This window comes from Gallus gallus, chromosome 18, assembly GCF_016699485.2.
Source record: "Gallus gallus isolate bGalGal1 chromosome 18, bGalGal1.mat.broiler.GRCg7b, whole genome shotgun sequence".
NCBI lineage: Eukaryota > Metazoa > Chordata > Aves > Galliformes > Phasianidae > Gallus > Gallus gallus.
The window spans coordinates 5,906,650-5,921,526 of record NC_052549.1 but is presented as its reverse complement, the minus strand read 5'-3'; the positions used below and the strand labels follow the sequence as shown (position 1 = coordinate 5,921,526).

The 14,877-nt window shown below is 38.8% G+C and overlaps 1 protein-coding gene across 2 annotated transcripts in view; it reads left to right on the top strand.

The window, feature by feature from the left end:
- CA10 (carbonic anhydrase 10) overlaps positions 1 to 14,877 on the top strand; it is a 168,528-nt gene that overhangs the window by 25,175 nt on the left and 128,476 nt on the right. For both annotated transcript variants that reach the window (XM_015279985.4, XM_415644.8), the window contains exon 3: positions 8,361 to 8,435. In XM_015279985.4, coding sequence (XP_015135471.1) covers positions 8,361 to 8,435 — 75 coding nt within the window. The remainder of the gene's footprint in view (positions 1 to 8,360; positions 8,436 to 14,877) is intronic.

Sequence of the window (14,877 nt, the reverse complement as noted above, 5' to 3'; positions counted from 1 at the left end):
TTTTTTGCTTTCTGTTAAGAAACATCTTGTAACAGTATCAAGAACCAACTTCTGTTGAGGAACTGATGAACTGCAGTGATGAGGAATTACAATTGCAAGAAAGCATTACATGATGATGGGTTCTGACTTCACATTTCCTCTGCCAAGATTTCCAGGCAGACTGAAGGCAGCCTTTATGCTTTTTTCCATGTATGTGTCTCTACTGTGGAAAATAACGGTAATCGTATTTATTAAGCATTATTAATTCATTGTGTATGATGTAGCCCTCTCAAATGTTTCCGTATCACATCCTGGGCCACAGGCTTTCATGAAGCTGTAGAATTCAACATATGAGGCAACTGTGTATTTTGAAGGATCAAGCACCTAATATTGATGCCATGCCATTTGTCTTGAGGTTAATTGGAAGACCTTTATTTTTGCTCTTGAGTTTGCCTAAGCAGTGATGAATATTAAATTCTGGGCACAGCTCCCACAGGGTAAGACTGCTGCAGAAATCATTTTACTGAAGCCAAGGAAAAGAATGAAAAAGATCTGCCTTGGCAGTTAATGGGACATTGTCTGTTTGTTATTTTACTGATTGGCAACTTTGTGTTTAGAGAGTACAAAGAGCAAGTAGGGTCAGAAACCCAATGAGATGTCAATATCATACATGCTTCTGAGGAAGGAACTTAGTGGTTTCCTTTTAAAGGAAGCCCTATTAATTTAGCATTAATAATGTATTGAAGTTTAAAGGCTCAAGGATATTGAGGCTATTTCTTTGAAGGTGCTGTGTCCTAAAACTGCACTGAAATTAATAGGAAGGGAAGGCACGCAGCACCATGTAAAGAGCTATTCCAAAGTTAATATCATAAGATGTCTTGCTTCTTCTTACTGTATTATGTTATAGAGCTCTTCAGGCTTCATATCTAGAGATGATTAAGCAGCTCATCAGAGACAAACTGCCCTATCTAATGCAGTGCAGAGCAGACTATGGTATGTGCTGACACCTATATCAGAGGCTCAGGAAAACAGTGAGAGACAAATTGTATTAATGAGGTTTAGGACCCACGTAACCCAAAGCATGCCATCAGCATGCCTTGAAACACAAGGTTCTGAGTCTCTGGCTTAACCCCTTGAATTCATCACACCACCTACTATCAGTATTTTGTTCTTATTGCTGCAATACAGCTATGTATTTTTCTCCTACACTAATTTATTTGCTTTGATTTCTTACAGTAGTTCAGCTTTGATGCAATTTTGACTCTTGTGCCAAAGAAAAGGGACTGTCTCTAAGTCAAAGGCAGTGTTAATCCTGTGGCTGCATATGGAAACTGAGTAAGAAGAGGGGCACATCCCCGCTTCATAGGACTTTGTAGCTGGAATCTTCTAGATTCTCTCACATCAAAGGAATCTGCTCAGCTTTCCTAAGTAGCATAGGGAACTTCTATGTAGATCTTTCTCTTAATCCCTTCAGAAACCAAATTCTACTGAAACAAAAATTGTCCAAAGAAAAGTATTACTTTAAAAATTGAAGCTAATGTTATTAAGTGTAACACTGTGTTCAAGCCAAAAAATACTTGGAGATGGCTAAAATACTGTCTGCCCATATGCAGATTGACAATTGTACATGTGTTAGTCTCATTAAGAGGGTGGCTTTACAGGGAGGTTTGAGTTAGGAACAATATGCAAGTTGCTTGTTAAATGGAATGCAGTGACAAAATAACCCACCCTGTGCTGCAGCACATGGTTTACACTGGTGTAGTTAAAGGACTCAGCAATGAGAGTCGAAGTGACTTCAACTTCTTTTGACTGAAAGCTTGAAAGCTTTAGGTGCAAGATGGAAAAGTGCTGATTACAAGTTAGAGCCCACCACCCAAAACAATACATTTTTGTGCCTTCCTTTAGCAAGCACCTAATGAGCACAGTTGCATGGGATCCCTTCTACTGAATCCTGCTATTTCCTTTCCTGAACACAATGGGATGGTAACCAGTATTACAACCCATATTTTAAAGTCAGATGTAAAAAGTACAGTAGAAAGTGCACAGTCACCTACTAGATGAATAGCAAAGGAAGAAGGGAAGTTCTGAAGGCCTTCCTGCTGGCTCTGTGCAGAGGCCCTTGGGCTGGCTATCTCTTACCTTTGCCCCTTCCCTTCCTTTTTAAGTTTAGAAATTCCTCAGTCAAAAGGTTCACAGATGCAGTCGACCAGAAGGGTAGAAAATAATGCCTGCATAAGACGTGGTCCCTGCAGAACAGGGCTGGACCTTATACACACTTCTTACTTCCTGCTAAGTTCTGCTCACACAGTGCTGTAAGCAGAACGCTCTTCCTTCTGTATGGGTTTCAGCAGTGGCAAACATCTTTATTTATGGATCCTTGAGCAGCATTTAATGCCTTTGGATACTCAGTGGCCCTCACCAAAAGCCAACTACATACAGGGAGTAGATACCACTGTTTGCTATGTTGTGATATTATGCCACATTGTTTGTCACTACTACCTGCATACATAGGAGCCTGCTTGTATGAAATCTCAACCTTTGGCCCATGATTTTAATCATAGTGAGATCAGAACACAAAATTACAATAAGTAGAAAGTACAGAGAGCAGTCAAGTCTCTGTGCCATAGCTGAGTTCCCATGGTAGTGCTTTGCTTTTGCCCTCAGACATGATAAAAACAGGTCACGTCCGTTTTGCTTCTGTTGAATACTGTTTGGAATTCACAACAGCAGTGAGAGCTTTTACACATGGGGATGGTGGAAGGGGGATTTACGGAATTGGAAAGTATTAACTTAATGAAAGAGCATTTGCATGTTTTCTGAGCGAAACGTTATCCAGAAAGAAAAAAAATCTGGCATAGCTGATGAAAGCATTTTGTTTACTGATCCCTTTATAATCCTTTGTTTTCTTTTTCCTCTCTCCTCATATGGTGATGCATTCAATGTAGGCTGTAGTATTCATAAGTAAGCTAACCTTTCTTGTCCAGTAGGTATTCAATTATAAATGACGCTTTATATACTGCCTGAAGTGTGTGTAGTGTTTTTAATATAAAAAGGCTGCATAAAACATCTTAAATAATAACTGCATTATGTAGAGACTTGTTTTATACTAAGTGAACATTAATTACAGAAGGCTGAATCTTAAGCTAATTGCACCTGCTTAGTTTCCCTGCTGTCTGGTCCACTCTGTACCTGTGTATTCCATTTGCTTTAAGAGGCATTTGTTAGTATGACCCAAAAGCTGGTACTTGTATGATTTGAGATGTCAAAATGATGGTTTAGATTGAGAAACTCTGTATTCTCTCCAGAGTTTGGGCAACCCATGCTTGGATTAAACACTGTACAAGAAGTCCATATAAAATGTACTAACTAATAATTCAAAATAATCACAAAATGTATGCATTCTCTGCCATCCTGGAAATGGAGTTTAGCAAAAACACTGAATTTTGACTTACATGAAAAAAACCAAACAACCACATCCTGCACTGCTCTCTGTAAGGCCAATTTTCTATTAAATCACATGGTCTTCTAAACCATTACAAAAGCATCTGATCTTAATTATTAGCAATAAATTAATGCCTTGCACTATGTTTATTACAAAATTACACCATCTTCTTTTTAATCTCAACTGTGGAAATGGGGTAACACTGCTAAAAATGGTTTTTATCTATTTAATGCCAGGGCAATGCTAATCAGGTCATCAAAAGCAAAACCCTTAGGATATGAGAGAAGCATACAGAGTGAATAACACAGCAGTCAGAGGAGCTCAGATCAATACGTTCAAATACAGAAAGGCTTTTCCTCTAACCTCAGTGAGCCTGGCTCTCCAGTCTGGCATTTTTCATCCCTGTGGAATGATGGTGAAGTGAATGGAGAACTGAGATCTGGCCAGATGCCACTGGCTCAGATGTGAAAGGCATCACCAACAAACTTATCATTTGCTTAAGTATAGAATGTCAATAACTAATTGTTGAATGACTTATGTCTTCCAAATGGGCACATTTACTGTGAAGTTATTTATATTAATTATTGCATTTTATATATTTGCATTAGCCTTCCAACAAGATGCAAATCTTATGTGGATGTAACAGAATCTGCACTCTGGTACCTGGCTTCTGAGACAGTGTTATCTTTGAGGATTTTAAAATAATTTTACTGAGCACACAACTTCCCTTCGAATTACAAGCCTACCCATTTTAATCTCTGAGCCAGACAGAGTTAACTGATGAGTCTGTGGCACTGGCATCTTCTGGCATTTGCATCTACAGCATATTTTTATGATCCTGTGTGGCACAGTTCCCCTATGGGTGGAAGTCACTAAATACTTGACATCTTGCAGGGTTTAGCCTTTAATTTTATGCTCCACAATAAGATACCTCTCCAATAATCTGAAAAAAAATGAAAGCAACATGCTATATCTGCTCTGAATAAATATCCTGTCTCATCTACAGCAGCTGCGCTGAAATAGATCTGACATAACAGTGTTATATCAGCACAACTGGTAATCTCAGATCCTAGTGATTTCCGTACTGAGAACACTGTAGCAAATGGAGGTCATTTCAATAACCTTTAGCACTTCAGACAAATGTGGTGTTTTGGACTGTCTCTGTTAGTGAGAGAAGGCAGTGCTGGGGCTAACGCGGCTGCTGCAGAGAGCTCCCTGTGCTCTGCTCACTCAGCTCAGGGTCTCTTCAGATGGACCTGTTTATTTAGGTGCCTCATAGAATCAAGGGTGTTTTTTATGGAATCCAAAGGTGCATAAGTGTTATATACAGTTTCCTACCCTGGGTATTTCTAAATGGGTAAGAAAAATATAAGTCTGAGGTATCAGAAATGTGGTGGGTTTTTTTTTTTGTTTGTTTGTTTTTTAAAGATACCGAGCCCCTTTCCAGAAATACAGAACTGGTTTCTAGACCTTTTTTCCTCCTTAGTATCTTATGTGACAGCTCATACTAAAACAAAGGAGCTGCCATGTAGGAGCCTCTCTGTTCTGGTAGGAGCAGAGGAACATCAGAACCCTCAAACAAAGCATGCCTGTCTCTGGGTACGGTACTCAAGCAGAATTGCAATGAGATATACAGTAGTTTTACTTTAACTGAAATAAGAAGGAAGCTGAGAGAAATTTTTATTAGCAGTGTCATGAGATAGCAGATACGAAGAATCCTTTTCCTTGGCAATAATTCCTGAGCCATAAGGTTGAACCTGTTTATCCAGGCACAGTGCCTTTCTGTCAGATGGGCATGGATACACCAATTGTACAGACCCTGTGTTTTATGTGCATCAGGTGTAAGTGGCCCAGATAGGATTCCCAGCAAGGACTGTCCATATGTCTGTTAATTCTAATTTTGTATTCCTTTGTTCCATTACTAATCCAAGGGTGGGTCTATTTCAGAAATAGAGAACAGCTTTTTTTTCTACTCTTCTGATACAACTTCTTGTCTACATCCTAAGACAGATTGATGTAATAGGTCAGGAAAAGTTTTCAGAAGACATTCACTCCTTCCTGCCCTAACCAGTCCTCTCCATCTGCTTCCAGAGAAATGAGGGCTTTATAAATCTCCTTCCTAAGCAAAGCATCTAAGCAAAGTCCTGTAGGATCCATCAGAGCACCAAGCTGGATTTCACACAAACACACACAGAGTGGAAGCCTGCGTTCAGTTACTCTGTGCTATTTTTGTAAACATTTTGCTTGAACTGGTATAAAACAGAGGATTCAGGGTTCAAACAAGAGCATGGTAGTGGGGTTTGCCTGCCCAGCTCCTCTCTCAGAGCAACTATGCACCTTTCTCCTTGACTTTCTCAGTGGCCTCAGTTTTCTGTGAAGCAGCAGTAACCCAGCAGTGCTCTCACCTTACCTTAGGCTGTGGGAAAGCAGCTCATCTTACTGCATTCCTTCTTTGTGCTTCATTTTTATGTATATATTGAAGAGATAAGCATCTGGTATCTACGGAAAGTACAGAGCAGTGGTAGGTCATGCTCTTCTCTGATAGCTAAAGTGATTGCACAGACATTCAATTATTTAGTACAAAGCTTTGATAATCTAATTTTCTTACACACCTCATACAGTCTCCATTTCCATATTAATGCAACAGATTTGGAAAAATACACCAAAAATCTTTGTTTTCCTGATACTGCTTTCGTAATTACCCTTACTAAATGTTGGCACAGTACAACAAAGCAAACCACAGAGCTGGTGCCTTCTGACTTTGGTTTAAATCCCGAATACTGGATTTGTTTTCTTCTGGACCTGACACATATCATTTAGATTGGCCACAGAGTGGGAAAGCCGATACATATTTCTATTACATAAGTTTCTACAAATGCTGACAGCAGATAGTTGCATTTGGAAGTACTCAGCCTCTCTACTTAAGCCGCCTGCATCTACACACAAACTTCTTCACTCTTCACTTCTTCACACTTTTCTAAGATGCAGCTGCCTCTGGTTGGGTGTAGCAGCTTTAGCTGTGCACATTACTAAAAGGTTGACTTTAATGCAATTTAATTTTCTGAGAAATAGTATGGAAAAAATGATTGTTGTGCTTTTGGAGGCTCGCTTGGTATCCTTTCCTATTCCTGAAACATCCTGAAATCTTAAAGGACTCATGCTGTAGATAAGCACAGAAGCTGAGATGAACCAGTGCTCAGATTCCAAAAATAAAGAAAAAGGAAACCAATACCACAGTTCAGTCTGGGTATGAATATTTTGCTGCTCAGATGTTTCGGATTGTAGCTTGGGATTTTGCCATTTTCCAAGTATTTGCATACTGTAGTCCAAAGCCAGACACAGTTGGAGTTCTCTAGACAGAGACATAAACATTAAATGAAGGTAATGTCCTCTGCAAACTGTAAAGAGTACACAGTGTGACAGCCCTTTCAGTTTAACGTCTCACCAACCAATTAATAGAACAAGCATGAGTACCACAAGGGGATTTCTACATCCACATGTACCCATTCCATGAGTGTGCCTGGATTCCTGGTCAGCAGATAGCACTGGGCCTTTTCTCAGTATATTTAATTAACTTCAGCTTTACTTCTGTTCCTGCAATTTACAGTCAGTTAAATCATAAATATTGTTTTGTTACTCATAGAACAGTACGGAGCCATCTTTGTCTTTTAGTCTGAACATCACATTCCCTTTGTAAGTTTTAATGACAACAATTTTTATTATGTTGCTGGAACTTTTCCCAGGGTAATTGTGCCTTCTGTATACAACGTGCAACTGAGAACTGAAACTGCAGCAGAAGGCTGCTAAACCTTACATTGTTCATAGCTGCGTATTTATGTTAAAAACTCTTAGACCTTGTGAAAGGATTGAAAGTATCTAATTAAAGAAATTAAAGGAACTAAGCTAGTGATACAGTTATAGAAAGCTCAGCTACCTTCTCAAGGAAAAGATTGCTGTAAACATGGAAATTCAAGCATGCAAAGTTGAGGCATTTGCTTATTGGCTCTGACCTGCATGTTTCTTACTCTATGTTTGCACACCCTTTGAAACAGTTATCTTGTATGTTTTTCTGTTAACAGTTTATATTTTAAACACTATATTTGCTCCAGTGCCCATTTCCTTCAGGATGAAGGGAAGTAATATCTTTATAAATCAAGTTCTTTCTACTCTTGACTTGTCAGGAAGTTTAGAGAAGTTATTTAAGCAACAGTCTCATTATCCAAAGCTTAGGTTTTTATCCATATGCCTTTCAGAATATTGGTCACAAAGCCTCTCGTTGGTTCGCTGCACTGTGCTATAGAATTGCACATCAGACACGGTAACACCAGAATGACTGTGGTGGGGGATAACTTGAGGGTGCGACGTTGCAGAAAACCTTTATCTCCCTGCCTGAGCATTATGGTATAGGCCACCACTTGTGAAGTAAGAGGTTATGTATTCCTGTTCTCTTTCTGGAACTCAGAGCACGTTGTTTGAAAGTAGAGACATACAGACACAGCTATGGCCTATGGTTCACTGCCTTTCCTTCCTGTTCAAAATGAGAGATTACTGGAGAATTTGGCAAAGGAAGGGGAAAAAAACTGATTCAGCCCACAAACTCAGGCTCAGATACTGACTACTATGCATGGAGTTCACTATTTTATCTGCATTTTTATCCTATGTTGAATTTAAAGTTGATACATGAAGGATCAGAAGTGTTACAAAACCTCATTTTTTAATCTGAATTTCAGTTTATTGATTACTTCTTCAGAAGTCATTTTACTGCCTGAGAAACAGAGAGAAGGTGCTCCAAGATACAGGCACTTAATTGAATAGACATTGTTTGGGAACTTGTGGAATGACTCCTATGTTGAAGATGATACCCTACTTAGTGTCTCCAAAGCTCTTGTAATTATGTTTCCTATGCACTACCTTAATTTTATGGTTTGTTTATTTCTAGCTCAACAAAATTCACCAAAAATCCATGAGGGCTGGTGGGCGTATAAGGAGGTGGTCCAGGGAAGCTTTGTTCCAGGTAAGTGCAATGTAGAAATCCCAGCTTTTCTTAAATAATTTTTCAGTGGGATTTGTAGAGTTGGTTTGAGGGGGAGGCATCTTTGGTTTTGTGTTTTTAATACATTGCACAGATGTGAAGTACACAAGAACAAACAGCACATTACAGTGAAGGGTAGAAATTTTATAAAAAATACCTCCTTCAAAAATCATGGCTGTTTTCAAGGAAAGAAATTGCTTTGAAGACATCCCTGTTTTCTCTCAGTAAAGCTTTCTACTTTGTGAAAGTGTGCTCTACATACAGAAATGAGGCACAGAGGATGGAAAAGCAGTATTGTACTTAAATAACACAGCACTTTTAGACAATCCTATCTCTACAGATTTAAGAGCAGCGTGTTCCAAAAGCAATATGATTAAAACATGAAACTAAGTTGGAAGTTCCACTGAGTTTTGAAAATAAACACTGTGGGAAAAACAAAACAATGAAAGCCTAACCTGGCTTTAATAAGATTTAGTAAATGGTAAATAATCTCTGGGCAACTATAAGGATATAAATGAGCATCACCAGCTGAATTTACCTGATAGGCAAAGTGAAATTCAAGCTAGCAATAGTCTGAATGTATGGCTCATTGCTGACAGTGCTTCTCCAAAACACTCCTAGTAGGAGTGCTAATGCTATATACTGCTTAAATAAGCTGTGGTCTCACTAGGCCTTAGCTTGCTCTTTTTAGGTGTCTCTAACATTTCAGGATCCAAACTGCCTGAGATCCGAGTAGTTTGTAGAATTTGTTTTTGACCTGCATTTGAAACTCAGTCTTATTGAGCTGTTTTTTTCCTTCCTTATAACAGAAGGACTTCGTTGGGCATTCTCTTCAACTAATTCTCTGAATTCTGGACAAATTTGTTTTTGAGCATTTCATAAAAATCAAACCATGCTTCAATACATCCCTGTCTCTGTATATTCTGGGACAGATTTTAGAAAGATTCAATCCCTTTCTGAACACACTACTTTCAGCTGCACACAGGATTTTTCCCAGGCTCTTGGATTCACAGTACTCGTTATCACCCAGCAGCTAGCAATCACTGATGCGTATCTCACAGGTAGCAGAGATAGGCAGAGATGAGCTGCAAGGCTCCTGACACTGTCTTCCCAGCTCCCCTTCCTGCACTGCTCAACAGAGTAGTAAGAACTGTCAGCTATTCTCATTAGAGTATCTGTGGTTCAGGCCTTTCTTAGTGCTAAGCCTTACTTGTGTAAGGGTGCAGAACTGCCCAGTGCAGGAAGGCAGGTGCATCATTGGCTATCTGGACCTCTGTACATGCCAGAGATCTTTTCCATCTCATACCTGTTCCTAGAAGCAAAGGACTGATGTTACAATTTACATTATGTATGCACACAAATTAGAAAATAGTGCTTTAAAAACATTAACTCAATGCAAATTAGGTCCTGAAATAAACCTCAGGGTACATCCAAGGGTGAAGAATGAGTACTTTTCTTTAAGCTTAGTGATTTGTGTAGTAATCAATCTGTATTACATACGTTCACTAAAGTGAGTGTGGAATATTGGAGTCATTTGTGGTGGGTAAAAATATATGTTTATGTCTCTTGTTTGGTTTAGCTTTGCTTTAAACACATAAGCATTTTCAGAGAGGCAAAGGCAATCATAGTTCAAACAGTTCCAGTACCATTTCTTGGACTTCAGATACATGCTCATAACCCTTCATACTCTTGTGCCTGATTGTACTGATTCTCTTGATCATGATCTTGTTTTGTTCATTACATCATAAAAGTGGACTTAAATTACACACCAAATATAAAGGTGATTAAAGCTAATTTGCAGTCATGGAATTCAGTTGCCAGAACTCCATCCTGTTACCAAAATTTGTGGAGCATATGTTAATGGGAGAGCACAAATGTTTCTTGCCCTGAAGGAACACTAATTCCATGACCTTACTGAGTTACACAAAGTCTGAAGTTGCTTAACATGGTGGTACTGATAATCCTACCTACAAGGAAGTCCATCTCTATAAATGAACTTCGGTGAAGCAGATAACCTCCTTCCTTGTAATAAGAAACTGTAAAGCTTTCATACCAGAGAAAGTTCTAAAGCCACAGTGGTTCATTTCTGGCTATGGATGACCAAATCAGAATCTACCCATTTATTTGTGATTCTGTGATGAGAAATCTCTTCTTCATAGTTTCTATTGTAACCCATTTTGCTATAAAAGGGAAAAGACTGCTGGAGATTAATGCTGCTCATGCCTTTTGCTAGGATGATGTTGATGGGATTACGCCCTAGCATAGGCCAGCTGGCAAAGCTACACAGACTCCGAGGGAACATGGGGCAGTATCTGTGAAGCACTGAGGAACTCTCTCCAAGGAGAAAATACTTCATCTGGAAGTGATTTATAAGGAAAAAGCCTGAAATATGCAACATTGTGATCATGAGTGCAAAAGCCCGATTTTAAACTTCCTGCTTTATTCCTGTGCTTTTGTAGAAGCGTACGCAGGCAGGGCAAGTGTCCTCAGCTTAAAGCCCACACAGGATAAGATTTCTTTTTAACTGTGTTTTTTTAAATGTACACAACCAAAACTAACCTTTGATGGATATGTCACTGCAAGAACCATGAAACATTTGTTCAGGGCCTGAAATGGAGATATTAACATTAACATCCATCTACATCTAAAAAGCTCATGTACTAAGCCATCTTCCAACTACATAGGAGTCTATTTCACACACTGAGGCCAGTAATCACTTGGTTTGGCTGCCTACATAATACAAAACATAAACATACTGATTGCTGCTTCTGAATTGCTTGCTTCTATACTAACTACAACATTTCTTCTTCTCTAATTTTGGAATTTAAGGAGGCATTGCTCACCGTCTGGTGCATTTGGCTTGTCAGTGAAAAACAGTGTGCTGTCTGAGCTACAGTAGTGTGCTAAACAGTCTGCACACACACTTCAAAATCACTCAGGCCTAATGCCAACTCCAAAGAATTAGCCAGCTGCATATAATTTATTGGAACAATGGTAGCTCTTCTTTTAGAAAGCAATATAATTGCAATAATTCACTTCTGCAGGGTGATAAAGCATTGATTCTGGAAATCATTCATTTATTGATTGGAACTTAGGTTAGTATGCACAGTACTTCAGCTCTAATGGTCATTAAGGATAGTTGGAAGGAAATATATTTTTAATAGATTTTATTTTTACTTCTTCTGGGGGTTCTACAAAAAACCATTCACAAATCACGTAACTAGAAGGAAACTAATCAGTGTTTTGCTTTTTTTGTTCTTGTTTCACTTCTGTTGTCAGCAACTGACCCTTACAAGGACATGCCAACAAAGATGAATGCATTAAGTAGGAATACACTTTCAGGTTGTTTGTTTTTTTTTTAAGCTATATCTAAATTCCGCAGCAGCTTTCCAATCTACACAGGAAGTTTTCTTATAATTGGTTTCCTCATTTCAAGCTTTGAATTACCTAGACAGCTCCCTAGAAGCCTTTCCTGAATGAATAATGATGGTCCAGCCTCAAACCAGGACTTAAATCTGCCACTACAGCTTTTGGAGTGGTCTTTTGTCCAGAAATGCAGAGCGACAAGCAATGAGAGGATTTTAGAAACTCCCTTTCTAAAAGGGAAGGGAAAACGAAGAAAGAAATGAATGAAAGGGAATAAAAGCAGGATGTGTTAGTGTCATTATATTGTTTCAAACTGCATTATATAAACTGCAATAGACTATTGAATTCCTGCCCTTGTGTATGACCCATGGACTTTTAATGTTCCAGTGGTAGGTAACCTAATCAGGCAGAAACAAAGAGTACCAACTGTCTGTATGTGTTCTGTGCTTCATGGTAACAGGTAGAATATTCATCAGAAGGGAATCACTCCAGCTTTTTGTCACTTTCTCCGTTAGCAGTAAGACAAGATCATAGAAGAACTTTGAATCCATGCAGAAGGAAATATATAGGACCTCAGGACATTACACACACAGTCCTCCAGGGCACTTGTGTGAATTAGCCACAGTAAAGGACTCTGAAAGTCTCAGTTATCAGCACTACCTTACCAAACTTATGGTTGGACCACAGTTCTTTGCTAAAGTGGTCTCAGATCTTCCCTATCAATAGCCTCATTACCTTTCTTGGCTGATTTGCGTTTCCTCCCACCTCTCCTAACTTGCAGCTAACACCCACAGCGCAAAAACTGTATGTAACAGAAGTGTCTCAGACTTCGCTTTATTGTACTGACAAAACCAGTGATTGAACTTATCTCCTGTCTATTTCTAGCCACAGACAGGTACTGCAAAGGTCAAGCCTTCCCTTTATAACCTATACTGGACTGAATAGCATGCTGCATCTTGCTGTGTTACCAGCTGCCTTGTAACTCTCCTGCTCCTCCTCCTAAGACACAAGCAATATCCTCCCATCTGCTTCAGGATGTGCTAGTATGGAAGAGCAGACCTTCAAGGCAGCACTCTGCAGATCCCTGTCAGTTACTGCTCCTCACACTTTACTGTCAGGTCAGATGTCTGTATTTGGGGAGAAGTCATTCCAGTTGCCTCTTGATGTAATTGATTTACCTTACAGTAACACTGTTATGGGTTGTAAGAAGGAGGAACAATTAAGTAACAGTATTTTTTTTTTATGACAGCTGTGGTTGGTAAGGGCTATCACAACTTGCATGGATGGCTTCTAGTACTAAGGACATTTAAGAGACAGTGGTTGCAATCTATACCCTACACACAGGAAAACAAGGAAAGCATTCAAAACATCTGTTCTCATGCACAATGGCATTCTACATGCATTACAGAATTCTGAAGAACTAAAGTTGCTGTCAGTTAGGTAACTGCATTCCTGCAAATTTAATGTTTTTTAATATTTATGCCAGCCCACTTTGAAATGTTTTGGATGTGAAAAGCCAACAAACCATCCTGTTGTCTTTAAGGTTTCATCATTCCAAGTTAAGCATATCTTAAGGTGCTCAGCTTTTTGTTGTTACTGTTTTTATTTTTGAAAATGGGATCGTTGCTGTGCAGGACCTTAACCCTATCACCACAGTTTTGAGGGTTTGCTCTGAACAATGAGGCTAATACTAAGGGAGTTGTTTTTCCCTTAGGTTCTTCACCATGACCTAAAAGCAAAGTGAGGAATTCTAAGTATAGATACTGGTATATACAGGATAAGGTTTATTCTGTTCTTGACATGCTGCTAAATATAAAAGCAGTTGAAACAGTGGTGCTAAAACATAACTGAAAGCTTATAAAACCTTCCTTATTCTGAAGGACTGTTCAGAACAATTTTAAGTGCTGAACAGCAATGCTTCTGCACACTGGTGCTGCTGAGTATGTGCTGGGATATTCAAGTAGTTTATCTCATCTTAGGCCTTGACAGGCTGCTCTTCATACAATATCAGCAGCTCATGTCACCCTTTGGCAATAGGGATTTTGGTGATATCCATGTGCTAAAGGAGGAAAACAAAAGCACAGAGAAATCTAATGGCAGAATCAGTGGCTGCTCAGTCTCAGAGATCTAAAGTACTCGGTTCTCTAAGCTAACAATCCAGTTCCCAGTGGAGAAAGAAGTCACTGGGGATACTAAGGAACAGTATTCTATGTTAATAGTATTACTATGTTGTAGTATTTAATATGTTAATTTCTGTGTTAATAGTATTGTTCTGTAGTGGAATGCAATTGAGTTTAATCATGGAAGGGACACAATGGTTCAGCCTCTTTGCTTATGATTTTTTTCCTATAAAATAGTACAGAGAAACTGAACTGGGATCAAATTTTACCACTGAAATAAAATAAGTGAGTGCTTTACTCTCCTCTTATCATTATGCTACTTAAAAAAAAACGCTCTCGTAAAGCACTTTAAAGAAGAGAAGTATATTTTAAGTTACTGTTTGTAATTAACAGGAATACAATTCTTATTTTTGTGGGAGTATTCACATCTGGTTATTATAGTGTCTTCAGGAAGATTACTCCCAACTGCTACAAGAGTGATGAACCCAGCACCACTGAGGACTTCAAATTAATACAGCAATTCACACATCTTACTGGTACAGTTAGTGTCATGAGGGTAGGATTTGCCAAGTCACATGGAATAAAACATAATTACAGACACACCCTTATCTATAATCAACATAAACTTTTATGAAATCAGATCACACAATCGCACTGCATATTGTCTGTTGTAGCACACCTGTTACACGTTGTTAGTGAAGCATTTATTGTTACTCATAAGAGCTTCCCTGTGAAATCTTGTCCCTTGCCCAGTGGAGAAATAGGTCAAAAAAAAAAAAAGGAAGTGACACTGTTACCTAAAACTAGGCCCATCATGCAATACAAAAGTACTTTATCTTTACAGACTTATGATTTAATTTGTAAATATGGAAACAGAGATCTGTAATATAAGGTTTACTCAGTAGCTTGCAAGAGTTTTATTTCCAAAAATACTATGT